The sequence below is a fragment of the Monodelphis domestica genome, chromosome 2 (assembly GCF_027887165.1).
Source record: "Monodelphis domestica isolate mMonDom1 chromosome 2, mMonDom1.pri, whole genome shotgun sequence".
Lineage (NCBI taxonomy): Eukaryota > Metazoa > Chordata > Mammalia > Didelphimorphia > Didelphidae > Monodelphis > Monodelphis domestica.
In genome coordinates, this window is record NC_077228.1 from 526,806,545 (window position 1) to 526,832,938 (window position 26,394).

The following is a 26,394-nucleotide window of genomic DNA, read 5'->3' on the forward strand; positions in this document are numbered from 1 at the left end:
GACAACCTCTGATGTTGGAAAGGGGTCTTGGACACTCAAAATCTGGTCATTGCTTGGACAGTGGCCCTGTTCTCTACTTATTGCAGCTCGGGGACTCCATGCATAGAGTGCTGTGCCTGGAGTTCAAATCTGCCTTCAGATACTCACTAACTCTGTGACCCTAGGCAAGTCTCTTAATCTCTGATTGCCTCAGTTTCCTCATCAGTAAAATGGGGATAATAATAGTACCTCCCTCCTAGGATTATTTAGAGGATTAAATGAGAGAATATTAGTAAAATACATTGCAAATCTTAAAGTACTTTATAAGTGCTATTATTATTATTGTTATTACTATTATTACTATTTATTCTTTTTATCTGACAACTAGGTACTTAATTGCAGGTCTATTTTACTTTCAAAAAGAAAACTATAATGATTCAAGCAACAGCCAATGTCCCAGTGCTGTCTCCAAATGAGGTTTGTTAGGATTTCTTGTGTTGTGATCCCTGTGCCTGCCCTGCCCAGATTTTTTTCTCTGACATGACCCTGACCCCCCCCCCCCACTCCCCCCAAAGGAATGAGCCAAAGAAGAGGTCCTTGGGAGTGTCCACTGACAGTCCAGGTGGCTCTCTGGGATCTGCCTCCACTATGATCCAGCTGGCTGCCTGACTCCCGTAACCAATTTTTGATGGCTGGTAATCCATCTGCCCCAGCGGTTCCTTCTTAGTCATGTTTCAACCACAGCTTTTACACAAAGCACATTCATTTTCCCTAGCCTTGGGCCTACTCTTCAGAGCAACTTTGGGGGGATTGAATTCCTGTTCTTTCTATCCCTTGAAATATTTTCGCCACTTCCATTTCATCTTGCTCCTCATTTCCTTTTTGATTTGTAACCCTTCAAGAGAAGGTGCCTGGTCTGCTGCTGGGCCCAATACAAAGGCTTCTGCTTCCTTTTCTTTGTCTTTTTCACTTTTCTTCTGAGACAGACTGACTCTCTCTTTGTTTAGGTAGGGCAGGGTGTGCAGTTTGGGGACTTCCCTTAGGGATTTGGAGTATCCCCGTCTTGGGTATCTGTTGCAGATTGATTAAAGGAACTGAGGCCCTTTTTCTTTGGAGAAGAGGTGATGAGAGGGAGGGGAGCTGCTGATAGCTGTCTTCAGTTATTTGAGAAGTTATCCTCTGATTGTAGGATTAGCTTTGTTCTGCTTGGCTCCAGAGGGCAGATGATTGCAGAGCTAGCTGCTGAGAGAATGGCTTGGCTTCCATGTAAGGAGAGGACTTCCGAACAGCCAGAGCTGGCCCAAAGTGGAATTGACCAACAATTCTCAGAAGGTCAAGGGTCCTCCTACCACCCTAGTGATTTCAAGCCCTCGTTGGATGATTGGTTTGCAGGGCATGTTATGATGGAGGTCTTCTTCTGGCATTGGTTGGCCATGACGGCCCTTCCAGGTCCTTTTCTACTGAGGTTCTGTGAGCCTGAAGTGAGACAAACATGAATGGCTAAAAACTGGAGATGGAGGAGAGCACTTTGAGTTGGGATGGAACATGAAGGTGGTAATAGAGAACAAAGTCCTCCACCTGGAAGTCCTGGAAGAGGAGGACGCCAATGGGGCAGAGAGAAGGAGAAAGGAGGGCATTCTAGGTAGAGGGGACAGCCTGCAGAGAAATGCAGGAAGTGGTTTGACTCCTCAGCTTGTCTAGAGGAGAAGTTGTGTGAAATAAGACTAGCGAGATGGAGAGCTCGGAAGCAAATTGAGGGCATCCTTAAGGACCAAGTGAAGATTTTGTATTTATCCCTCAGGTAAGACAGTGAGGGCCCCTGAGGATTTTTTTTTTTTTAATATTTAAACCCTTACCTTCTGTCTTGGAATCAATACTGTGTATTGGCTCCAAGGCAGAAGAGTGGTAAGGGCTAGGCAATGGGGGTCAAGTGACTTGCCCAGGGTCACACAGCTGGGAAGTGGCTGAGGCCAGATTTGAACCTAAGACCTCCCGTCTCTAGGACTGGCTCTCAATCCACTGAGCTACCCAGCTGCCCCCAACCCCCTGAGGATTTTTGAGCAGTGGAATGACTTTGAGACAGCTGGACAATTGGAAGAGCATATTGGCAACTGGCAAAGGACAGAAAAGCTGTCAAACTTTTTCTGTGAGAACTAGGCAAACCGTCCCAACTAGCCCTGAATATAGACTTAGAGCATTGAGCTTTGAATGTTTCTCTGGGTTTGACTTTTTTCATCTGTGACATGAAGATAGATCTATATCTAAATGAATGCTCTTGTGATCCTCCTTCCAAAGCAAGCCTACTGAGCATTCCACAAGCCTGACAAGAAAGAAGTCTGTGGGTGCCCCAGGGCTGGGAGGCATGGTGGTGGCTCTCATCTCTGGACTTCTTGGGATCCTCAGAGATCTGGATTTTACTGCAGAGCACATCACTTCTCAGCCCCTCTCTCCAATTTCCTCAAGGCTGGAGAGGACTGCTGGGGGGCTGGATGGATGGAGGAGAAACCCAGGAGTTTATCTCCCCAGGATTTACACTTTCCCACCCTTCCAGATTCACTTCCTCCCTTTAGATGCGTGACCCTTAGGCTACTATTTTAAAATTTCAGTCTTAATAGAACTGACTTTGAATTTAGCAAGCCTTTATTAGGCGCTTTCTGTATGTAAGACTGTTGAAAATCAGTGGACCAGTAGAGGAAGCATAGGGCAACTTTATTTCCTATCATTTTTTTATTTTTATTTTTTGGTAATTTAAGAAAGAAGAAGGAAACAATTATTAAGTGCCTACTTTTTCTGAATTACCATTTAATATATGTACCATAGTAATACCATAATTAATTAATTGCCATAATACTACAATGCATATGATTTGTTACAAATATATATTTATATATATTATATATTTCACTATATATTATATATGGTATTATATATTATATAAATATTGTAAACAAATACAAATAAATTGTAATAAATATTTCTCACATCAGTTATTTCCAAGAATCTATGCCTCATAATTTTAAAAAATGTCCTCAAATTCTTTTTTTTCTACTTTTAAAACTTTATTTTTCTTGTTTGTGTGTGCGTTTTCTTTTACCACAAGGCTAATGTGGAAATATATTTTGAAGTACCTCATATACAGTACATAATCGACATCCTATCGCTTGCTTCTTTTTTCCTCAAATTCTTAATGAAATTAAACCTAAAATCAGAGCTTTGGGGAGTTTATATAAGACGTACAAAGAAATGAAAAGGTGGAACCCCCCAAGCTGTGATCATGATAGACTGAGATCATCAGTGTTCAAGGCTGCATCTGTGGCATCAACATAATGTGCCTTGCCACCTACTATTCCAGGGCAATGTGCCATGGGGCGGAAAGCATGGGAATGGGAATTGGGAGGCCCATTGCTTACTAACTGTGTGACATTGGCCCGGAGGTGGGAGGAGAAAAGTTTCTAGAGAGCTCCCTGTTGACTTGCCTGGTCCTTCTGCAGGGTAAAGACAGAGAGAGCTGGACAGTCAGTGCCTCCTGATCCCAAGTGGGAGGCAAGCACAAGGTCTCTCTGGGCTTATTCAGAACACTGTCTAATATGTTGGTGTTGTGGGAAGTATTTTGAACCCGGGACCTTGGGTTTCAGTCATGGTTCTACCTTAGACGACACGTGAGACCTTGAACGCATCACTTTGCCTAAACCTTGGTTTCCTCATCTGTAAAATAATGGGGTTGAGTTAGATGAGTTGTAAGGGAGCTTTTAGCTTTTATCCTGTGATCCTTGGCGGCAATTTTCGTGCTTGTTAGTCATGGGTTCAGGGATGGCTCCAGTTGAGCAGTGGTATCATTTGCAGTTTCTTCCTCTGCCTTAGAGATTCCCTCTGTTTCCTTTGGCTTCTTCAGAAGAGGCTTTCTTTTGGTCCATAGAAGGGCCATGACACTTTGGGACACCCTATGGAAGTTCCATTTTGATCTTGGCCAATGGAGTGCCTACTCTCCGCATTTAGGGCCGGTGAACCATTGTGCAATCAAGGCACACATGTGATCTTCTTGGCTCTGGCCATGATGCTGGGGTGCAGCCCTTTGAGAGGTCACAGGGCCAGAGATGGAAGGGACCAGACGCCGCATCTAGTCCAGCTCGGGCTGTCCACAAACATCGCAAACAACAGAAACGGATGTTGTTCACCAGTGAGCGGAGACGTAGAGGGCTAAGCTGGATAGTAGCTCTGGGTGGAGATCCTCTGTTGCTTCTCCATATTAGCTGGGAATGTCCTTCCACATTCTCTCAACACTCCCCTGCTGGGGCCCCATACATAGGAAGGCTTCATCCTTGCACTTGGAATAAACAGGCTTCCACTCTGGCAATGGGGGCAGCATCAGGAAACCAGCAGAGCTGAGCCAGTGCTGTCTAAAAGGCAACATCATCCAATCCCAGCATGACAGGAAAGGAAGCCAGTGGAGAACCCCAAGGGGGCTTCACAGATGGCCCTGCTGCAAGATGAGACACAGCCCTTCTCCCCCCCCCCCCAGGTCTTATTAGCTATGTTCCCCTCTTCTATTATTTGGAAAAAGAAGAAGAAAAAAGAAACCCACAGCAACCACACAATTCATTTTGGCTTCCTGCCACCAGTTTGACAGCTTAGTATCTGCAAATTCCATTGCAGAACTGCTCGCTCAGCTTGTGTTTCCCTTTGTCTCTCACTCCTGCTAAGCCGTAGTCTGGGCTCTCAGGAGAGGGGCCTATGACTAAGGTCCCTGACCCCATTTCCCTGAGCAAGGCAGCCTCTCCTGCTTCCCCCAAAACCCAGCAGGGCTCTTGTTACACAAGAAGGGCAGTGGGGACAACTCTGCTTCCTTCCTGTCTGTGCAGTTGGGATTCTGGTAGCAGAGATTTCTTAAGAGAAAGCATTCAGGTTTAGAAAAAAATCACATTTTGCATTGGCTCTGCTTAACAGAGATAGTATATCATAGATATCATTCACTCATTCACTCATTCACTCACTCATTCATTCATTCATTCATTCATTCATTCATTCATTCATTCATTCATTCATTCATTCATTCAACAGATACTTACCAGGCAACTGTTACCTCTGAAGAGACTGAGTTGGGTTAAAGGGAAACAGGTGTGATTCTTAGCTTCTCCTCTGAAGAAGACAAGGTAACTGGCCATGGACCTTGGTTTCTCCATTTATGGGAGACAGCTGGGTGGTTCAGTGGATTGAGAACCAAGCCTAGAGATGGGAGGTTTCTCCATTCATGAAACAGGTCGTGGAGATCAACTCAATTCCACAAATCCAACCAATATTTCAGAAATACTTACTGTGCCATAGAGGCAGCCTAGTTCAGGGCAGTGAGTGCTGGCCTCAGAATTCAGAAGGACCCTCAGACACCAGAAAAGCTCTTTCACCTTTAAATATGAAGATTACTTGCTCTTTTTGGACAATGAATCAGAGAAGCATCAATGAGTATTTGGCAGAGGACATTGCCCATCAGGTATAGTTCTCCAGACCAATGAAATTTTCCAGATCAAAGGTCTGGAATAAAGTACCTAAAGGCACTAGGTTAGGTGCTAGGGACGGGATCCAAGAATAAAATCAGAACAGTTCCTGCCCTCAAGGAGTTTGTCATCCACCAGCCATTCAATTACAACATTTATTAAGTGCCTACTTTGTGCCAATGCACTGGTGCTAAACCCTGGAGATGGAAAACACAGTAGAAAAATATCTGCCCACAAAGAGGCCCTGTTCTTTTTTTAATTGAAAAAATTTAATTAATTAATTAATTTAGAATATTTCTCCAGGGTTTGATGTTCTTTCTCTCTCCTCCTCCCACCCCCTCCTGTAGCCAATGAGCAATTCCACTGGGTTTTATATGTGTCTTTGATCAAGATCTATTTCCATATTATTGATATTTACACTAGGGTGATCATTTAGAGTCTACATCTCTAATCATATCCCCATCGACCCATGTGATCAAGGAGTTGTTTTTCTTCTGTGTTTCTGCTCCCACAGTTCTTTCTCTGGATGTGAATAGCATTTTTTTCTCATAAGTCCCTCAGAATTGAAGGAGACCCTGTTCTAATGGGGGAAGCGATATGCAAATAACTATGCACAAACAAAACATATAAGGATAAAAACATTATTATTGTGATTGTTACATTAGATAAAAATAGTATTCTGCTTGGTCACCAAGTATGGTTTAGGCTACTCATCCCTTGGTCTTTAGATTCACATGTATCTAGGGAAGTGGACAATGAGATGTTTATTTTAAGTTTGTACACTCCAAGATGGCAAGTGAGTCCTGGGACAGCTTCCTGATCTTGGGGTTTGGCCATAATCTTCCCACTACCTCAAAGGCATCTCTGCAAATGCTCCCACCCTCCTGGGTAAGCAGGGCAGAAGTTTCATTCTCAGTATCATGTGGCAGCAATTCTAAATCTTCAGTTTGTGATAGGCTGATCAGATTTAGAACTGGAGAGGACCTCAGAGGTCATCTGGTCCCTCTCATCCTGCAAATTTTTAGATGAGGAAGCTGAGGCCTCAGTTAATTAAGAGATATGTTCAAAGGCCCACAAGTTGTCAACCTTAGAGGCAGAATCCCAGCTTCTTTCTATGTATGATGCCTTGGCTTAGTTTTAGGCAACATTCCGGCCAAATTGAGGAAGATTCAGTGTTTGTTTGGTAGCTTACAGACCCTGTTGGGGTCTTTTAAAGTCTGTAGAAATGGTGATCTGGAGGTCACTGGCTGGCTTTACCCTGTTGGAGAATCAGGTAAGTCAAGAGAGAGCCTTTTGGAAGTCTACCTATGCAGGACTTCCCCCCAATCCCCCAACCCTGGTCATAGATGGAATTCCACAATGGCTGACCACGGGCATGAGGAACTAGAAATGTTGCTGAGCCATTCTAGGTTGCCAAAAGATTGGGTTTGCTACTAAGACCTTAGTTATTATTGATGATGTCTACTCTACTAAAGTCTTTATGCTTTGTTCTTTGCATGTTAACAGTGAATCTCTGCATTAAATTGTAATCAACCCTGAAAGTGATCATATTACTCATAATCTGATCCCAACAGTGCTTTTGCCCCAAGGGTACCCAAAGAAATCATCTGTGGGATCTTACTACCTCTAGGTTTCAATGAATTCAGGTGGAGACAAGTTATGCATACAGGTGTACCTCATTTTATGCAAAAAATGTTCCTGAAAGCTTCAGAGAATTTTAGGATATTGAGCTGTAGAGTAATTTAAATTTTAGTAAATAAAAGTAAATGGAATTTTGGTAAATTGAGCTGAACCTCAAATGTGGTAGAGGAGCTGACTTTTTGAAAGAATTCTATGCCAAGTCTATTTCTTTTTCAATCCTTAACTTCTGTCTTAGAACCAATCCTGTTTGTTGGTTCCAAGGCAGAAAAGCAGTAAGGGCTAGGCAATGGGGGTTAAAGGACTTGTCTAGGGTCACAAAGCTAGAAAGCATCTGAGGTCAGATTTGAATCTAGGACCTCTTATCTCTAGACCTGGCTTTCAATCTATTGAACCACTTAGTTGCCCTCTCCTCCATCTTGGAATCCATTTTAATGCCCTGGCTGTTACCTGTGCCTGGGAAACCCTCCTTCCTTTCCTCCTCTCAGAATCCTTGATTTTATTCACATTCAAGTCTCAACTTAAGTTCCACTCTCTGGATGATGCCTCCTTTGAATACCTCATTCCAACTATTAGGGTTTTCTCTTCTAATTATCTTGTGTTATCCCTTTCATATATCTGTAACTATGTACATGTTGACTAGACTATAAGCTTCCTGAGGGTAGGGACTTTTTTTGTATTTGTATCTGTAGCACCTGTTACAGAGCTTAATAAATGCTTATGGTTTGGGGGTAGCTAGGTGGCTCAGGAAATAGAGAGTTAGGCCCAGAGACAAGAGGTCCTGGTTTTGAATCTGGTTTCAGACATTTCCTAGCTGTGTGACCCTGGGCAAGTCACTTAACCCCCAATTGCCTGGCACTTACTGTTCCTCTGCCCTTGAACCAATAAACAGTATTGATATTAAGATGGAAGGTAAGGGTTTAAATAAAAGTATTGATGAGGACAGCTAGATGGCTCAGTAGATTGAAAGTCAGGCCCAGAGACAAGAGGTCCTGGGTTCAAATCTAGCCTTAGATACTTCCTAGCTATGTAACCCTGGACTAATTACTTAATACCAATTGCCTAGCCCTTACTGCTCTTCTGCCTTGTAACAAATATATAGGATTGATTCTAAACTGGAAGGTAAGAGTTGTTTGTTTTTTTAATGCTGATGATTTGATTGAGAAGTCATGAAATTATCCATAGAATCCCTTCATCATCCCATGTAACTGGGATCTAGAGGACTGGCTCTATAGAGCTTCTCATGATACCTCCTAGAGCAGCATTGGCGAAGATGTGGCACATAGGCAGAGCTGGCTTTCCATTTCCACTCTTCCCAGTGCCCGAGGACATTTTTTGTGTGCCCCGCCCCCTCTGTCCAGCTGCCCAAGGCAAGTACTTCTTCCCTTAGCTCTCTTTGGTAAAGCAGGGGCTCACAGACAGCTTGAATTTGCTCTCTGGGCACTCGAAATCAGAAAAGGTTCACCGATGCTGTCCTAGAGTACCTGGGAGCTCAGAGCCTTGTTCCTCTTCTTCTCCTCTCTTCTACTTGCAACTCTTGGCAGTTGGATTGATAAGAAGATGCCTTGTAGGTTTCTTTATGGGCAGAATAGCCTTTTGTCTAGGGAGTCTCTAGACTCTTTTGACCCAGGGAAAGGCAAGTTTGTAGAGATGGAGAAATATTCACAGAAGTTAGCCAAAAGAGTATACACTGGTGCTTGCCAACAGTAGTCTTCCACTTAACTACCTTTGTAACCTTGGGAAAGTAGTTTCTCTTTCTGGGCCTCATATTCCTGTAAAATGAGGGGTTTTGATCTGATGATCTCATAGGATACTGGAACCCTAGATTTTTGACACAGGAGGGGAATTCAGGTCATCTAGTATGGTGGTGCCATACTCAAATAGAAACACATCCTGACTTAGAAAACCCCAAATTAACATCATCTATGTTGTATCATAGAGGTATCCTTTCCTCATTGTGAGAGCTAGGGTTGAGGCACCTCCACCATCTGGAAAATCCACGTAACATTTTTTGGCCCTCCATTTGTACCAGAGAAGAAGTCTGAATTTTTTCTTTTTTCTTTTATGGGGTGTTTAGAGTACCTATCTGCATTTATGAGTTACTAAAGCTTTTTAAGATATCTCTACTTTTCTAGCCTTTGTGTGTTGTCTGCTGGCTTTCATATTCTTTTCACAAACTATAACTTTTTATTTCATTTAAAAAAAGAAATTGTGTATATTTGTGGTATTAAAAGATGAAGTAAGTTGACGTTATATTATACGTATATTTTATGTGGTGAATAGAACATTTCTGACAGCCTTTTCATTCTGTAGAGGTGGAACTGAGACAGTGGGAGGGGAGATGATGCTCCCAAGGTCACAAAATGGCAGAAGTAGGCTAGGAGCCCAGGTATTCTGACTTCCAGGGAGCCAGGGCTCTTAACTTTTATTTGTGTTTTATACTCACAGCCTGAAAAACAAGAGCAGTCAGAAAACTTGAGTGCCCCTGAACCAGATTAGAATGTATTAACAAAATAAATAAAAATACAGGGATCCCTTCCACACAGTGATTTTCCCCATCTCTAATTTGATATATTGTGGGTTGGCAAAAGAAAAGGTCTTGTTCCTTGCTGATATTATTCTAAGGACTCAGGCCTGGGGCTCTTAGGATTAGAATTTATTGTTGTTCAGTGGTGTCCTGCTGGTGACCAGGTGAACCATGGCATGTCAATATTGGCCCATGAGGTTTTCTTGGCAAAGATATTGGAGTCGTTTCCTATTTCCTTCTCTAGTAGATTAATGCTAAAAATGTTTAGTGACTTGCTCAGGATCATATAGCTAGTCAGTGTTTAAGGCCAGAATTAACTAAAGAAGAGGAGTCTCCCTGACTCCAGGTCAGACACTGTGCCAAGGAGCTGCCTCCTTGGCAAACAGAACTAAATGACTCGCCCAGGATCACACAGATAATGTCTGGAGCTGAATTCAAACTCTAGTCTTCCTGACTGGGGTAGCATGGTGATACAGTGGATAGAGTACTGTAAGAATTAAATTTTAATGGTTTGACGAAAATATATGAAGATTATAAATACTAGTTGTGGTTGCCAATTCAAAGTATTATTGCTCAAAGTTGAAGTAACCTGTAACAGTTTTTATTTACAAAAGAGGTGGAAAAAGTAAAAGTAGAGAAATACAAAAGGGTAGAGAAGAAATTAATTTATCTAACTAAATATTGCTCTGATGCTCAACTCAGCCAGCACTTGTTGACCTTCAACAGGAATTAAACTCTCTCCAGAAGACCAGAAGGGAAAGCTAGCTATCCACTCATCCAGGTTCCCTCCAAGAGTCAGGTCAAGATGATGACTCTAGATGAAGGTGACTCCTGAGACTGACTTTCTTCCTTGAGCCAACCTTCTTCTTGAAACTGACTTCCTTCTTGAAGTTGACTTCTCTAGCCCCAGAAATTCAAGGCCTTTTAGAGTGGCTTCTTGTCCCTTCCCCTTTTCACAAGGGTCAATTATAGCTTCCAAATTGCCCAGCACTGTCCAGGGGCCACTTCTCACCTTCTAGAGAGGTAAATACTCATCAAAAGGGTTCACAGATTCCTGGCAGTTTGAGTTTCTGAGGGTGTGAATTCTCTAAGTGGTTTGTGAGCTCCTCCATCAAGTTCAAGCTTTTGTTGATTCAATTCAAAAGTAGACAAAGGAGAGTTAATCCTGTCTTCACAATCTAGTGAGGTACTAAGTAGGGGTACTTAAGTTATTATTAACCAGTGTTAGCCCCAACTAGGCAAAGAGAATAAAAGATTCTCTTTCACAAGTGTAAACTCAAAGAGAACAAAGAATTCCTTTTTACAGTACCAAGTCTGGAGTCAGGAAGATTCTTCTTCCTGAATTCAAATCACTTATTAGCTGTGTGGCCCTGAGTAAGTCACTTAGCCTTGTTGGCCTCAGTTTCTTTATCTGCAAAATGAGCTGGAAAAGGATATGGCAAATCATTCTATTATCTCTACCAAGAATACCCCAAAGGGGTCATAAAGAGTTGAACACGACTGAAAACAACTTGAACAAAGTACAAAGTATCTTTTGATCATGCTGATCCAAAATCTGCCTTGGTGGATATTCTCCTCATTGGCCTAAGATGTCTCCTTCAGGGACAAGTTGAACAAGTCTCATCTCTCTTCCTCTTGAAAGCCCTTAAAGTATTTGTAAATACCCCTGATCTTTCACTGTCCCCCAAGGTTTCTTCTCCCTAAGCTTGTTTCCTTTAGCCAGTTCTCTTTGGGGATGGTTTTAAGTTTCCTCATCATTTTGGTCCCTTTTATCTGGAGTTTAATTTATTTCCCTTCTAAAATCTGGCCCTGGGAAGAACAGGCTTCCATTCAGATTTTGTCTGACTGGTAGTGAGTACAGGGGAAGTACAACTTATCTCCCACCTTTGGTTTCATTGTTCCAGGTGACATTCCAGCCAATTCAGTTGGGCACCTTCCTTAGAGTTAGTCTTAGAGAGTCACTGGGAATACCAAGAGACCAGACAATGGATATACCTAGGGTCACACAGCTCTGACAATGTGTCAGAGGTGGGACTTGAACCCTGGACTTTCTGAGTGCCGTATTGGTACCTTATCCACTACACCAGGATGCTTAGTTCTATGAATGCAAACAAAGACTACTTTTTTGCCCACATCACATGATTGATTGTATTAACACCCTTAGCAGCTAGGAGGCTCAGTGGATTGAGAGCCAGACCTGGAGATGGGAGAGTCTGGGTTCAAATGTGGCTGCAGACACTTCCTAGCTGTGTGACCCTGGGTGAGTCACTTACACCCCATTGCCTAGCCCTTACTGTTCTGCATTAGAACCAATACATGGTATTGATTCTAAGGTGGAAGGTATGGATTAAAAAAAACACACAACCTAGGTCTTAGGCACTTGATTTTTTAAATCCATGTGGAGGGCTTTATATTTTTTCTTATCATTAATTTCCAGCCACTTTTCAGCCTGAAATCTTTTTGATTCCTAATTCTGTTAACTGGTCCTCCTTGCTTTGTGTTATATGCAAATTTTGTCAATACACTATGCAATAGAATGTAGACCTCTCAAGGGCCAGACTGTTTCATTTTTGTCTTTCTATTCCTACATCTAGCACAGTGCCCAGAAGGAACATAATAAAGTCTTGTTGATTGATTGATGTATGTAGAGATTCGGATAACTGATTAAAAATTCTGAGCCAATCTGGATCAAAGATGGAGCCCTGTGGCACTCCCCAAATCTTTCTAGATGGATACCAATCCATTAATCATTATTCCTTGGGTCCAGCAATTCACCTGGTCCTAAACCTGCCTCACCAGTCTATGATTTGGCCCATAGCCCTCTCTGTCTTGTCCATGAAGTTATCGTACTTTGTTAAGCGAATTGTGGAAGTCTAAACATATGTTATCAATGACATTTTCTTGATATCTTAGTCTGGTGAGACATGACTTATTCTTAATGAATCCATGCTGAGCTCATAGGAGTTACCTCTTTTCTGAGTGCCAAGAAACTGATTCTTTAATAACGTGTGCTAGAATTTCCTTAGGAGTTGACATCAAGTTTACTGGCCTATAGTTTGAAGTTATCTACTTTCCTCACCTTTTTGAAAATGGGAACCACATTGCCCTTTTCCAGACCGGGGAAGCTTCTAGATTCACCCTCATTCTCAAAGATTACGGACAGTTTAGCAATTATGTCATCAAGTTATTTTAGTGCCCTCCAGTGTAGGTAAGTGGAGGCAGGTCACTTGAATTCATCAATGGTAGCTGGGTGCTCTTTCATCTTCATGAACCATTCCAGCCCTCCTTCTCTCCTCCTTCCCCCCCATCCACATCCTTAGTAGTAGAAGACCATTTCCTTTGGAGATGATCCTTGTAAACACTTAGACAGTACTTGGGTATATAGTAGGCTCTTAATAAATGCTTATTTCCTCCTTCCTTCCTTTTGTAGGAAAAACAGAAGTGAAGAAGAAATGGACTAGTTCCAAAGTCTCTTTATTTTTTATTAGCTTCTTACCTACTTCAGGATGGCATGGGGACCTAATCATAATCTTTTTTCTGCTTATCACTGGGCTAGTCGAATGAAAATTTGAAGCTAGAAGACACGGATTCAAATTCCAGTTCTGCTACTTGCTGCTTCTGTGACCTTGGATAAGCTGCCTCCCTTTGGGGACCTTTTTCTTCTTATCTTGCAAATGAAGGGATTCAACTAGATGACCTTGAAAGTTCCTTCTCGCTCAAAATTTGATGGCTCTATTTTTAAGTCCCTTTTTTATCCTTAGCATTTATAATGTCTTAGTTGATATAATAACTAAAATGTTATGCTTACTATCTATGTAACACTATTCTTTTTTTTCTCCTTTTAAACTTCTACCTTCTGTCTTAGAATCAATACTAAATATTGGTTCCAAGGCAGAAGAGCAATGAGGGATAGGCAATTGAGATTAAGTGACTTGCCCAGGGTCACACAGCTAGGAAGTATTTGAGTCCAGATTTGAACCAGGACCTCCCATCTTCAGGCCTGGCTTTATCCACTGAGTCACCTACCTGCTTCCCCTATACTATTATAGTACTTTTTAATACTGATTCTTAGTAACTTACCTTAATTTCTATTTATGTATTTACTCCAATTCTTTTTTTTAACCTTACCTTCTGTCTTAGAGTCAATACTATGTATTGGTTCCAAGGAAGAAGAGAGATAAGGGCTAGGCAATAGGGGTTAAGTGACTTGCCCAGGGTCACACAGCTGGGAAATGTCTGAGACCAGATTTGAACCCAGGACTGGATCTCATCTCTGGACCTGGCTCTCAATTCCCTGAGCCACCAAGCTGCTCCCGTTACTCCAAAATTCTTAAGAGATCCACTATGCCATCTTGTTGGGAACATCCTCTGTTGACAGCAATCACATCTCCATTATGCCCTTCAAGGTAGTTTATGAATTTCTGTGGCCAGAGACATTGATAACCTACTGACAAGTCTTTTGAATGAACCTCTTAGCACATGTTCTTGGAAACCAGGCACATAAGCCATCGTTGGGCTTGAATTTGAAGGTTACCCAGCTTCATAGGAACTGCCAGACCTTGCTCATCACTGGATTAGCCATTGAGCACCCAGAATGACCTACTCCCGAGACACGGACACGGCGTCTCGGACACATCCTTTTGAAATCTTTATCCTTGAGTTCCCTGTGGAGCCATATTGATATTTCTAAATCAGACAAGAGTTTAAGTTAAGCAACCAGCCAGCCATCATGGAGTATTTCCCATGTGCTAAGCACTTGGGATAAAAAGAAAGCAGGAAAATATTCCTTGCCATCAAGGAGCTTACATTCTCCAGGAGAGGAACGTGCAGAAATGTAGGTATGTACAAGAGACGTGCAAAATAGATACAAGACAGCCTTAAAGATGAATCCCAGGATTTCAGAGTTAATTTTATTTTGTCCAGACCTGCCCCCCAACTTCCTTTGTTCCTGCTCCCCCCCTTCTCCAAATTGAGTTCTCCTCTTTCGGCTGTCTCTCAAACTCCGTCAGAAAGGCCATTTGCTTTGATGGCGTTAGCTGGCCAACATATTCCAGATGTGAAAAGAGGAGGGTGTTTGTCTGAATTCTCAGCTTGCTTCTCCATTTCCCAAATCATCCCCCTCTAGCCTTTGACCCCCTTTGCCAGGCTCTGCTCTCCTACACACACATCCCTACAGTTCCATTCATTTCATTTGGGCCAACCCCTTCCTGGGACTGGCCAGGGACACTTTGAAGGACTTGGATGTTTTGTTTTGGTTTGGTTTCCCCTTTCCTGTCCCGTGTAAAGGAAATCTTTTGAGGAGTTTTCTCCCAGCCTGGACCCGATCCATTCAGATTCACATGTTAACAGAAGCCCTTCTCAGGGGTGCTTCATCTCGCCATACCCCGTCTAGGGCGGGTCACGTACAAACAGGTTTGTTCATCAAGTGAGGGAGACAAATGGACGAAAGATATTTCCCTTCTGAATGGGGTTGGCCATTCTGAAAAGGACTTGGAACTGACATGCGTATTATTAGCCTTTAAAGAAACTCCAAGAAATAGAGAAGGATCCCCTGGGCCAGGGTGTCCTCTCTGGGCACTGCAGTGTCCAGCCTGCTGACATGTGAAAAGGGAGTCCAGTGTTGCTTAGCAGGGTTGGCCGGTGGTAGCCAGTTCTTTAAACTCCTTTTTCCTCTCTCCAGACTCATGGCTATTCATTAAAAGATTAATAATTGACTTCCTGCCTTCTTGAAACCCCTGCCCCAGTTTCCCTTGTGTTCTCTCATTCTCTCCTCCAATTATGAGGCTGTTTCTTCTCACTGCTGGTCCTCTGCAAGAGAGCTCTGTGCAGAGGTGGAAGCTGGGGCTTAAGGAACATGACTAGGTTGGCTTCTCAGCTCCCCGCTGTTATGGGTTCAACAGTCTTCTCTCCTCTAGCGGAGTGTTTCTCAAGCTTTCAGAGGAAATTCTGGCTTTGGCAAGAAGGAAAGGCAGCTCCCAAGATCACCAGCTTTCAGACATGCAGGACTTCTTTTATCCATGGCCTTTGAAAACTGGAAGATGTTGGTCCTTGAGTTTCCCAGGAAGCCATTCTCAGAGATGTCCAGGGCCACCATTCTGTTGGATCAGTAGAAGCCAGGGAAGTGGCCATAGATGGAGGACCAGCAGATGTGTTAGCTCTAATCCGAGCTACTCAAGGCCAGCCCTCCTATTTGGAATTACCATTCTTTCTTGTCTAGAAATATGGATCCAGTTTTTCATCTGACTACTAGGTAGGCATTGACACCCTGAGTTTCTGGGAGTCGAGACCTTTATTCTAACCCCATTCTCAATACTGAGTTTGCAAGTCACCTCGAACAAGGTGGTTCACCCGCTCCTTTGGGCTCCAGTAAAAAGGAGAGGGTCATGAATTCAGTGGTGTCAAACTCTAATAGAAACAGATCCTTGCAGTCCACATATTATAGAAAACCACAAATTAACATTATCTATTTGTATTCTATTTTTCTGTATTTTGCTAAACATTTCACATTGCATTTCATTCTGGTTCTGAGGATACTGGCAGGCATTTTGCAGGCTATTTGCCATGGCCAGGAGCATGTAGATGATCCCTAACATCCCTCCCAGCTCCAGTGTGCTCTGATTTTATAAACTAAATGAATCCCCTGGTCGACAGACAGGAAATCCCTCTTGAGGACAAAGGGAAGACAAAGGGGACCCTGAGACCTATCTCCCCCTGTCCAGATCGTGTTACAGCTCCGTCCTGCCCATCTCCATTTTATTCCACGGAAGTTCTGGGGCCTCTTAGCTCCCCACAGAGATGAAACACATACAGAAAAACCTGCTATGTATTGGTCTTCATTCTCTTTCTAGCCACTTCTCTTGATTCTTTGTGAGATGGTTTATGGAAATGCAAATGTTTTTAATGTGCTTATCTTCTATTTCTTGGGTTAACTCGTCTTATGTTACAGTTGTTGCCTTTATTTTACTCTTGGTTCGCCATCTTGGGTTTACTGGGTCGTCTTCAAATACTTTCACTTTTTAATGACCTCTACTTTTCCTTTGATTTCTTTTTTTATGCCTTATTGCTGTGACTAGGATTTCCAAAACTAAGTGAAATAGCATGGAGGCAGGCTAGACAGCTTGTTTAGCACATGTTTTTAATGAGAAAGATTCTAGTATTTCTGTATGTGACATTTACCCATGATTTCAAATGTATTTTTCATATTGTGGGAGAATTCTTGTCCTTTATTTTAAAAAGCTTTTTAAATGCGAATTTTATTACACAATTGTTGTATTTGTTGGCTTTTTCATGACTGACATCCTCCTGAGTTCTTACCTTCTCAGATTATAGGGTTCTTAAGAACAAGAACTCTCTTCTGTTTTATTGAAATCCTCCATTTAAGGAAAGATGCCTTAAAGATGTATTGTTTTTTGCTTCATGCCTTGCTTAGGAAATACTGATCAGAGATCATGAAAAACCCAAGTTGGTGAGCCTTATTGGCAGGATACATAGCAAATGTCAACAAGTTTGAGGATTTAGATACATTCTTGGCTATAGGTACATAAGACATCTTTAAGGAGAACAGGAAAGTTTGTGCCATTCCCTTAAACCTTGGGGATCATAGAAAAGCTTCAGTCTTCCATTCTCTTCACCCAAATACAAGTAACCCATCTGAGACTCAAGAAGAATCAGGAGGACGGGGATCCTTAGAGACTCTGTGAGCTGAAATTTCTATGACATTATTCACTTGCTAGAGTTATTGAGTCTAGCTCTTTGGGTCTTGGAGAGACTTCCAACCCAAACTCTAGGCTTCTTTTGCCATATGTACTAGGAAACATAAGCAGGGAAATGCAGAACATGGGGTGAAATCTCTTTGAGGAGCCCTCATGGAAATGAGAGGAAAGAGACTAGAGGGAAGGAGTGGACTAAGGATTCAGAGAACAGATAATCCTAGGGGTGAAGAGGAGACTAGATTGGGGCTGAATCAGCAAGTTGGGTTGGTGGAGGGCCAGTAGAATCCAATCCAAGTCTTCTTTCTCCTCCCACTTCTTCAAAGCTCTAGGCTAAGGAAAATCTTGATAATGTTCTAAATCTCAATTCCTTTTCCTTTCCCTACTCCTAAGACTTCCTGGGAAGAGGAATGAGAAGAAAAAGGGAAAAAAAATCAACCCTCATTACAACATTACTGCAGTCTTCCCTGCCTTGGTGTTTTCTAAAAATGTTATTTATATGTTTCAATATTATCTGATTATGGTAATAAATCACTTGGCTTTTAATAGTAAAATGGTAGCGGTGCAAGTTGAGAGAAGGGATGTATAATCAATTAGCAGTTTGGGGTGAGAGGAGTCAGAGATGGGACTGAGGTTACCAACCTGTGTATCTTGAAAAATGATGGCACCCAAAAGAGAAATAAGGAAGTTCAGAATGGGGAGAGATTTGGGGGAAAGATAAGAGTTCTCTTTCAGGCATGTTGAGTTAGAGATGCTTATGGAAAGTTTGAAATGCCCACTGGGTAGATGGTGATGTGAGATGAAAGAGTGAATGAGAGACAGACAGACAGACAGACAGACAGAGACAGACAGAGAAAGTGGGTTCTAGATATAGAGATGGGTATATAGATCTGGAAGTCATCCACGTTGAGATAATAATTGAATCCACTGGGACAGATGAGAGTTCATCATGAGAGAAGGTTTAGGCAGCAAGATAAGGGAAGATTGAAAATACGGTTTTTGCCTTATACTTGAAGTTTGGGATCCAGCAAAGGAGACTGAGAAAGAGCAGTCAGAAAACCCAGAGAGGAGACCATTCAGAAGGAGAGGGCAGTTATCGATGTCTTGCTGCAGAGAGGTGGAGAACAAGGATTGGAAAATGGCCACATCATAAGAGAGGAGAAGTTCTCCCTAACTGGAGATGGTGGTGAAGTGGCATGAAGAATTAAAGAAGGTTCTCTGGAGGAAAAGGAACATGACATCCATTCACCTTCCAAGTGTCATGCACCCGCACCATCATACCTTTAGCTCACGAAGCTGAACCACTGTGTGTTATCTCAGCACACAGAATGGATTGGCTCACACAAACCAACATGGCAGCATTTGGGCCAGGTTTTAACTTACGTTGCTCCACAATAAAGCCTGTGTTTCTCCAGAACTGTCTTCAGTATCCATGTCTGCCCCATTCACAGAACCTACCTGCTCATTTGGGTCTTGCGTCCAGTGGCAAGGAGCTTTGGTAAAAACCAACAACGCTACAGGGGGCTGGCATGGATCTAATGTTTACATAATGGGGTTCCCTTTTTTTCTGGACCTAGCTAATGTCTGGACTAGTTTGGGGTTATCAAGGAACCTGATGAAGCAGCTCCACCTACTGGTATTTCTAGATATTGTTAAAGCCATTGGTTGTTCATAATAATTTTGAATAAACTATTCATTTGAATATTTGAATAAACTCTTTAAAAATGACTAGAATGAACTTTCCTCCTTCTTACTTCTGTGATACTGCTTCGGGGGTAGTGAATGGTGAACTGTACTGTCTCTGTAACCAAGTATGGCAGCACCAAGCTTGTCGAGTTCTCTCCAGCTACCTTGATGGTAGCCTACAGTAAAGTGATCAGACTTGGGGCCTGCACATGGAGCTGGCCAGAGCCACAGGGCACTAGATGAAAATGCAATTGGGAATCATTAGCCAAATATATAGAAATACAACGCAACATAGACAATGTTCATTTGTGGTTTTCTAAGTCAATGGCATGTTTTATTTGACTTTGACACCACACGCCTCCAATGATATGTTGGTGAGGCTGTAGGACAGAAATGGAGGGCAAGACTTCAGAGTAATATAAGGCAGATATGTGTATATATAATATAATATATATATGGGTAAAAACTTATCCATATATATATTATAGTAATAAAAATATAGGTATCTCTCCCACATCACAACCTTTCCCATCATGCTTTTGCTATATTGCAGGTTGGCATAAGAAATTAAATGGGAATTTTGGGAGTTTTGGGGAAGTTACAGATGATACTCAAAGGCCAGCAGACAATATAGAAAACATTTGAACCTCAGGAATACGTAAAATATGAGTATATCTTTTAATACCATAAATATGCACAATTTCTTTTCCTGGAAACACCCCATAAAAAAGAAAAAAAACCCTTCATATTTCTTCTCTGATAAGAAGAGAGACACCAAAAAATGAACGTGCATTTCCCAGATTGCAGGGGCACTGCAGCCCTAACCCCCAAATGTGGAAACGATACCTATATTTGTATTGCTTTGGATACTGTCTGATCAGATCCTGATCCTGATGGAGTGGCTTTGGCGTCATGAAACGAGCATTGGATTTCTAGCTAGAACTTCTGGAAATCTTTTCAACTTGACAGTCTTAATCACTTGGATGAGCCTTAGTTTTCCTCATTTATAAAAAGGAAATACTGAGACCGAGAGTGTCTGCCACACAGGGTTCTTGGGAGAGGACCAGATGAGATTACTCATCACATCATAATATTGGAGAGGAGAGAGACCTTGGAAATTTTCTGGTCCAGCTCCTTCATTGGACAAATGAAGACCTTTAGGCTGAGAGAGATTAAGAGCTTTGCCCAAGGATTCCTGACTCCTGGCCCAGCATTCGATGCTGTGGGCCAGGCTGTTTCTCCCATGTTTATGGACTGAGCTTTGGAAACCTTCAAGCATTACACACACAGTGGTTATTATTTATTATTATTATCAGTGTCACTGTCAGAAGAAAAATGCTACAGGCTTAGTCCCTCCTTATTTTCCTTCAAAGGACAGAGAACCTGATAGTATTTGCTGCTGCTGTTGCCTCTCTGCCCCTGCCCTGGTCCTTTAGCTACACCGAGAACTCCATTCTTTCTGGATGTGAAGTGAGTTTCCGGTGGTCAATGTCACTTCCACATGTCTCACTTCTGCCAGGGTTTCTCCCTACAGACATGTGGATTCAACGCAATTGCTTCCAGTTCTGGAAGGTGGTCTAAAATGGTCATTGGAGCTCCTCAACATGGAGACCTTGGGGGGAAGGGGAGAGGCTCTTTGTGAAACAAAAGGGTGAGAAATTTAAAAAAGAGAAACAGGATAATAAGACTTTTTTTTCTTTAGGGGCAATGTTTGGGAAAGGTGAGAAACTTCTGTCTTAGGCACTGATCTCAGTTGGTCAATCAATCAGTGTTTATTAAGTGCCTGCTATGTGCCAGGCACTGTCCTAAGCATTGGGGAATACAGAAAAAGGCTGCCCTCAAGTTGCTCCCAATCTGATGGGGGAGACAACAAGCAAAAGAATGTGAACAAAGCAAGCTCTAGACAGTATCTACAGGAAATAATTAACCAAGGGAAAGCTCTGGAATGAAGGAGAGAGAGAGAGAGAGAGAGAGAGAGAGAGAGAGAGAGAGAGAGAGAGAGAGAGAGAGAGAGGGAGAGAGAGAGAGAGAGAGAGAGAGAAGGGGGCTAGAGAGAGAGGGGGGGGGGAGAGAGAGAGAGAGAGAGAGAGAGAGAGAGAGAGAGAGAGAGAGAGAGAGAGAGAGAGAGAGAGAGAGAGAGAGAGAAATACACAGAGAGAAATACAGAGAGAGACAGAGACAGAGAAGGAGACACACACACATAGATCTTTCCAAGTATGGGAATTAAACACTTAAAAAAACTAAAAATGTGAAAAAAATGATCTCATTTGATTTTTGAGCAAACCCTGAGAGATTGGTGCTTTTACTAGCTCCGTCTTATAGCAGGTAAAAGTGAGACAGAGATTATTGACTTGCCCAGGATCACACAGATGGCAAGTACCTCAGAGCAGATTTGAACTTTGGTCTTCTTGACTCCAGATCAGGAGCCCTCTGCACTGTGATGCCACCACCAGACTTGGGAGTCAGAAAGCCCTAGTTCCAGTCCCATCTCTGTGACTTATTAGCTTTTCAACTGTGGACAAGTCATTTGACCTACCTGAGCTTCAATTTGTCATCTATAAAATGGGAAAAATAATATCTGCACTTAGGTCAATTCCAGAGTTATAAGAAAAGTTCTATAGTTCCTAAAGCATTATGAAATTATATTTTTGTAGAAAGAAGCAGCGTGATGTGTTGGGGATAAAGTTGTTCTGGGGGCCAGGAAGACCTGAGGTTATGTGCTCCCTTATTTTGAGAAACACCAGGCTGTGATACCCTGGACAAGTCATTTAATAGACAAATTCCAATGGAGAAAGGGAGACGGAACACAAATAATGCCTTACTGAGGTGAAGCCCCAGTTGAATTTAGAGAACATAAGTTTGTTGTGGCTTCAATCTGCTTTATTTTGTGATTTTCTCTAACTCTGCTCGGCATGTAGGAATGGAAGTAGATGGTGGGAGTGATCTCAGATACTGGGTTTGGAAGAGCTTGAACAATGGTGGGTCAAGAGGGTTAAGGGATTCAAGAGCCGAGGAGAGTATGAAATTGAAATGGTTAACTATGGGATTAGGATTGGGAAGGGAAGAGCAGTGGTGTTGGCCTGGGGAGTACACAATGATGAGTAAACATATGGGATTTGATAGCCCAGGAGGTATCACAGGATCAGATTTAGGCTGTAGGAATCCTCAGAGACCATCTAGTTCATTTCCTTTATTTTACAGATGAGGAAACTGAGGCCCATAGAGGTTAAGAGGCTGGCCCAAAGTTGTACAACTAGTAATTAGACAAAGTGGGATTTGAACTGGTCTTCTGAATCCAAAGTCTGAAAAAACAAGTAGGCTCAGAAAGCTAACTATAAATATATATAAATTTATATTTAAATACATATTTTTTATATTTAATTTTTATTTATTTGTGTATTTATATACTTTATATATTTATAATTTATAAATATATGCATAATTGCTATTATGTAATTAATTGATATGACAATTATAGATTATATAATTAATATTACTTATATTGTTGATGTATAAATTATATATTTATATATACATATATATTGTATATTAATATATATTTTAAAATATATGTATGTGAGATGGAGCCACAATGGATTCTTAAGGGAAGCACAGAGGCTCAGGGAATCTCCTTAGGTTGATGCCAGGGAAGACAAGTGCCACAGCCCTAGACAGGATGGCCTTTGTCAGAAAGAGCACTGATGCGAGTGCCAAGGGGATGCTGCTGGTGGGGTTCCATTTTTGTGGCTAGAGAGGGTCAGGTTGGGGAGGGAGACCTGCGTTTACTGACTGGTTTTTGGTGTTAGTTACAGGACCCTGATCAGACCCACCTACAAAGTTTCTTACCGGACAGTGACGGCGCTGGACTGGAAATGCTGCCCTGGGTTTGCTGGAAGTAACTGTGAAGAGGGTGAGTGTGGATGGGCTGTGTTCAAGGGGAAAGTATGACTGGTGTCGGGAACAAGTACAGCTAGGCCAGTGTCTGCTCTCGTGTCCCCTCTCCTCTCCTCCCCTCGCCTCCCCTCCTCTCCCATTCGACACCTGGACACAGAAACTTGGTGCTGGGGGAGAGGGGAAGGGAGGCTCCTGGTTCCTTCTAAGTGTCCATCAGGAGAAGTCTAAGGCCATGGGGAAGGTCCATGACCAAATTAGTGATGAAGAGATTCCTATCTCAAGGGAATCAGAAAACCTTTTATTCATTCTACAATTTACCTGAATCCCTGATGGTTCAGGGAGTCTGGCAGGAAAAATCTTGTTTGATGGGAGTTACCAAAACTGGTCCCAAGGGACACCCAAGGGTTCTGACTTGGGAAAGGAGTGAGGTAAGTGACTGGCGTTTCTCAAGTGTGAAGTTTAATTGATATGAGGCAGGAGCCTGCCACAGTGTTCTTTGGAATCTCGGAGTGCAGCATTTCTGGCCAGATTCTCTCTCCATCCTTTGGTGAGAAAAGGACTCTGAATTCTCAGCCCCGTGGCGTCTATTACAAAGTCTCGTTGAGGTCTGTGACTCTCCTGGAGGAGGCAGGGTGGTGTCCAGGTGAAATTTGGTGGTACTCGGAAGTCTACAATTCAAGCAAAAGTGACCGCCAGACGTCCAGTGTCTGAATGACAGTGAAGAGGTTAATACATTTTTTAAGCTAGGTAGATCTATCCTTCAATAACCTGGCCGTACTTGGGGGGATGTTTGTTAGTTGGGGGGGTTTGTTTATCAATGGATAGCAGTTATTAGTGCAAAAAGACTTCATATTATAGAAAGCAGCACACAGAGTTTATCGAGATATAGAGATATATGTGTCTTCTTGATTTTTCTGATCTGTGTTTTCTTTCACAACATGGCTAATATGGAAATACGTTTTGCATGACTATACATGTTTCACCATTATCAGATTGCTTACTTTCTCAGAGGAGATGAAGGAAGGCAGGAGAGAATTTGGAGCTCAACAATTGTTAAAAGGGAATTTGTTTTTACATGTAAAATTGTAAAGTAAAATCATTTTTACATCTAAATGGAAAAAATAAAATAACACATTTTTAAAAGGAAAAATTATTGAGATACATGTACATAGATGTAGTTTAAAAACTCATATAAGAATATTATAAAGCAGGAATATGTAGAAGAGAGAGGAATTGAGAATAATAATAGCTAGCATTTATAGGTTACTTTAAAGTTTGCAAAGTGCTTTACAAATATTAACTCATTTTTATTCTCCCAATAATCCATAGAGAACATTATTAGTCCTATTTTACAAATGAGGAAACTGAGGTATATTGGGTACTTTAAACACAATATCTCATTTGATTATCACAGTGACCCTGTTAGGCAGAGAACTTAAATTCAAATAGAAACCTTGGCCACTAACCCCCACATAATTTCTGAAGGAACATAGTAATTTCAAGAAAGAAAGGAAAAGAAAGAAAGGAAGGAAGGAAGGAAGAAAAAGAAGGAAAGAAAGAAAGAACGAAAGAAATCAAGATTATGTGACTTGTTTAAGGTCACATAATGTGTAATTGGAAATCTTGTGCCTTTGAACTACATTTCCCAGGAGCCCACTGACTTCCTGTTGTTACCTATTGACATAGGGAATAAATAAGGTGGTTTTCCATGGCTAGCTGTCTTAGCTTCCTGTTGGTGACTGTGGTTGAACATGTGTTTGAACATGTAGATTAGCCATGGGCATGTGGTTTTATTTTGTTAACTTTTTATTTTTCTATTTCTAGTGATCATTAATAAAATATAATATTTTAAGGTATTATATATTAATTTTAATTTTTACAATAGCTAAGTGAGTGTCTGAGGCTGGATTTGAACTTGGTCTTAACTCCAGATCTATCCTCAATCTACTGCCCCACACAGCTGCCCTTGAAAGATCTAGATTCAATGCCCTCTTCAGTCACATCCTGACTGTGATTCTGGTCAAGTCACTTAACCCCTCAGTGCTCAAAGCAACTCTGTAAGAAGTTAAGTTGTATTGTGTGTGTATGAGTGTGTGAGTATATACATGTATGTGAGTGAATATGTGTGTATGTGTGAGTGTGAGAATGTATGAGTGTGTAAATATGTGTGTGTGTGTGTGTGTGTGTGTGTGTGTGAATATGGATATGTGATATGGTTCAGACTTGTATAAGAGAAGGAAACTCCCAGGGAACAAACACTACCAATGTAAACAAGCACTTAATGTTTTACACACACACACACACACACACACACATACGGTTTGAAGATTAGCCACATTTACAAATATACCCATTTTATTGGTGACCTACCTGTCCCTGTTAAAGACCGTTTATTCTATTATTTATCTTGGGCAAAATTAAGGTTAATTTGTTTTCAAACAGAGTCCCGAAATGTTTTTATTATAACAATATTTGTGAAATTGAACCATCAGGGGGCAGCTGGGTAGCTCAATGGATTGAGAGCTAGCCCTAGAGACGGGAGGTTCTAGGTTCAAATCTGGCCTCAGACACTTCCCAGCTGTGTGACCCTGGGCAAGTCACTTGACCCCCATTGCCTAGCCCTTACCACTCTTCTGCCTTGGAGCCAATACACAGTATTGACTCCAAGACGGAAGGTGAGGGTTTAAAAAAAAAAAGAAATTGAACCATCATAGAGGAATGTAAAAAGTGTGACACAAATTTCCACACCAGAAAAACAGAGCTCAAGTTCTTTTCCATACTGTCATTACACCAATATCTTTAACAGAGCCAGCCCCAACCTAGGCATGGACATTCTTCAAGAAGGATTCGCTAGAACAAATGTCCACTACAATCTACAAAATCAGAAAGCTCTTAAGAGTTCGTTGTCATGGAAAAGGACCAGCATCACTGTTTTGTAGCATCACACTGTTCCATTTTTAAACTACCAATTTGTATAGTAGCCTGTCTTAATAAAATTGTTATTAAACAAAAATATAGATGTGCTCATATCTACATAAAATCTACAAAATATATTTAAATGATATAAAAATAAATAAAATACATGTGATGTATCATATTTGCAAGCATGTGTATATATTTTGTCTACCCCAGTAGACCCACGAGGTCAAGGATATGGGCACTCCCTCCTTCCAGTGGGCCAGACTTTTCTTCTTGAGGATAGGGACCTTCCAGAGAAGGAATCAGATTTGAATCTGGGACCTCCCAGCTATATATCTAGCTCTCAATCCATTGAAACACCTAGCTACCTCTTGCTGATGAACTCTTAATGAAGAGGAAGAGGAAAATCACTTTCTGATCCAAACAGGAAAAGGGGAAGGAGGAGAATGACAAAGAGGAAGATCACTTCCTGATCCAAACAGGAAAAGGGGAAGGAGGAGAATGACAAGATGGCCTGAGGGGAAGTGGGAAGGGAAGAAGAGAAAGGAGCTGA

General features: G+C 41.8%; 1 protein-coding gene across 10 annotated transcripts in view; it reads left to right on the forward strand.

Moving 5' to 3' along the window:
- Positions 1-26,394, forward strand: part of COL26A1 (collagen type XXVI alpha 1 chain) — a 279,104-nt gene that overhangs the window by 66,583 nt on the left and 186,127 nt on the right. For 5 of the 10 annotated variants that reach the window (XM_001377672.5, XM_007485938.3, XM_056819848.1 and 2 more), the window contains exon 3: positions 22,841-22,938. In XM_001377672.5, coding sequence (XP_001377709.3) covers positions 22,841-22,938 — 98 coding nt within the window. Of the gene's footprint in view, positions 1-22,834; positions 22,939-26,394 lie in introns of all 10 variants that reach the window. The other 5 variants (XM_056819847.1, XM_007485941.3, XM_007485939.3 and 2 more) reach the window with 1 other exon arrangement.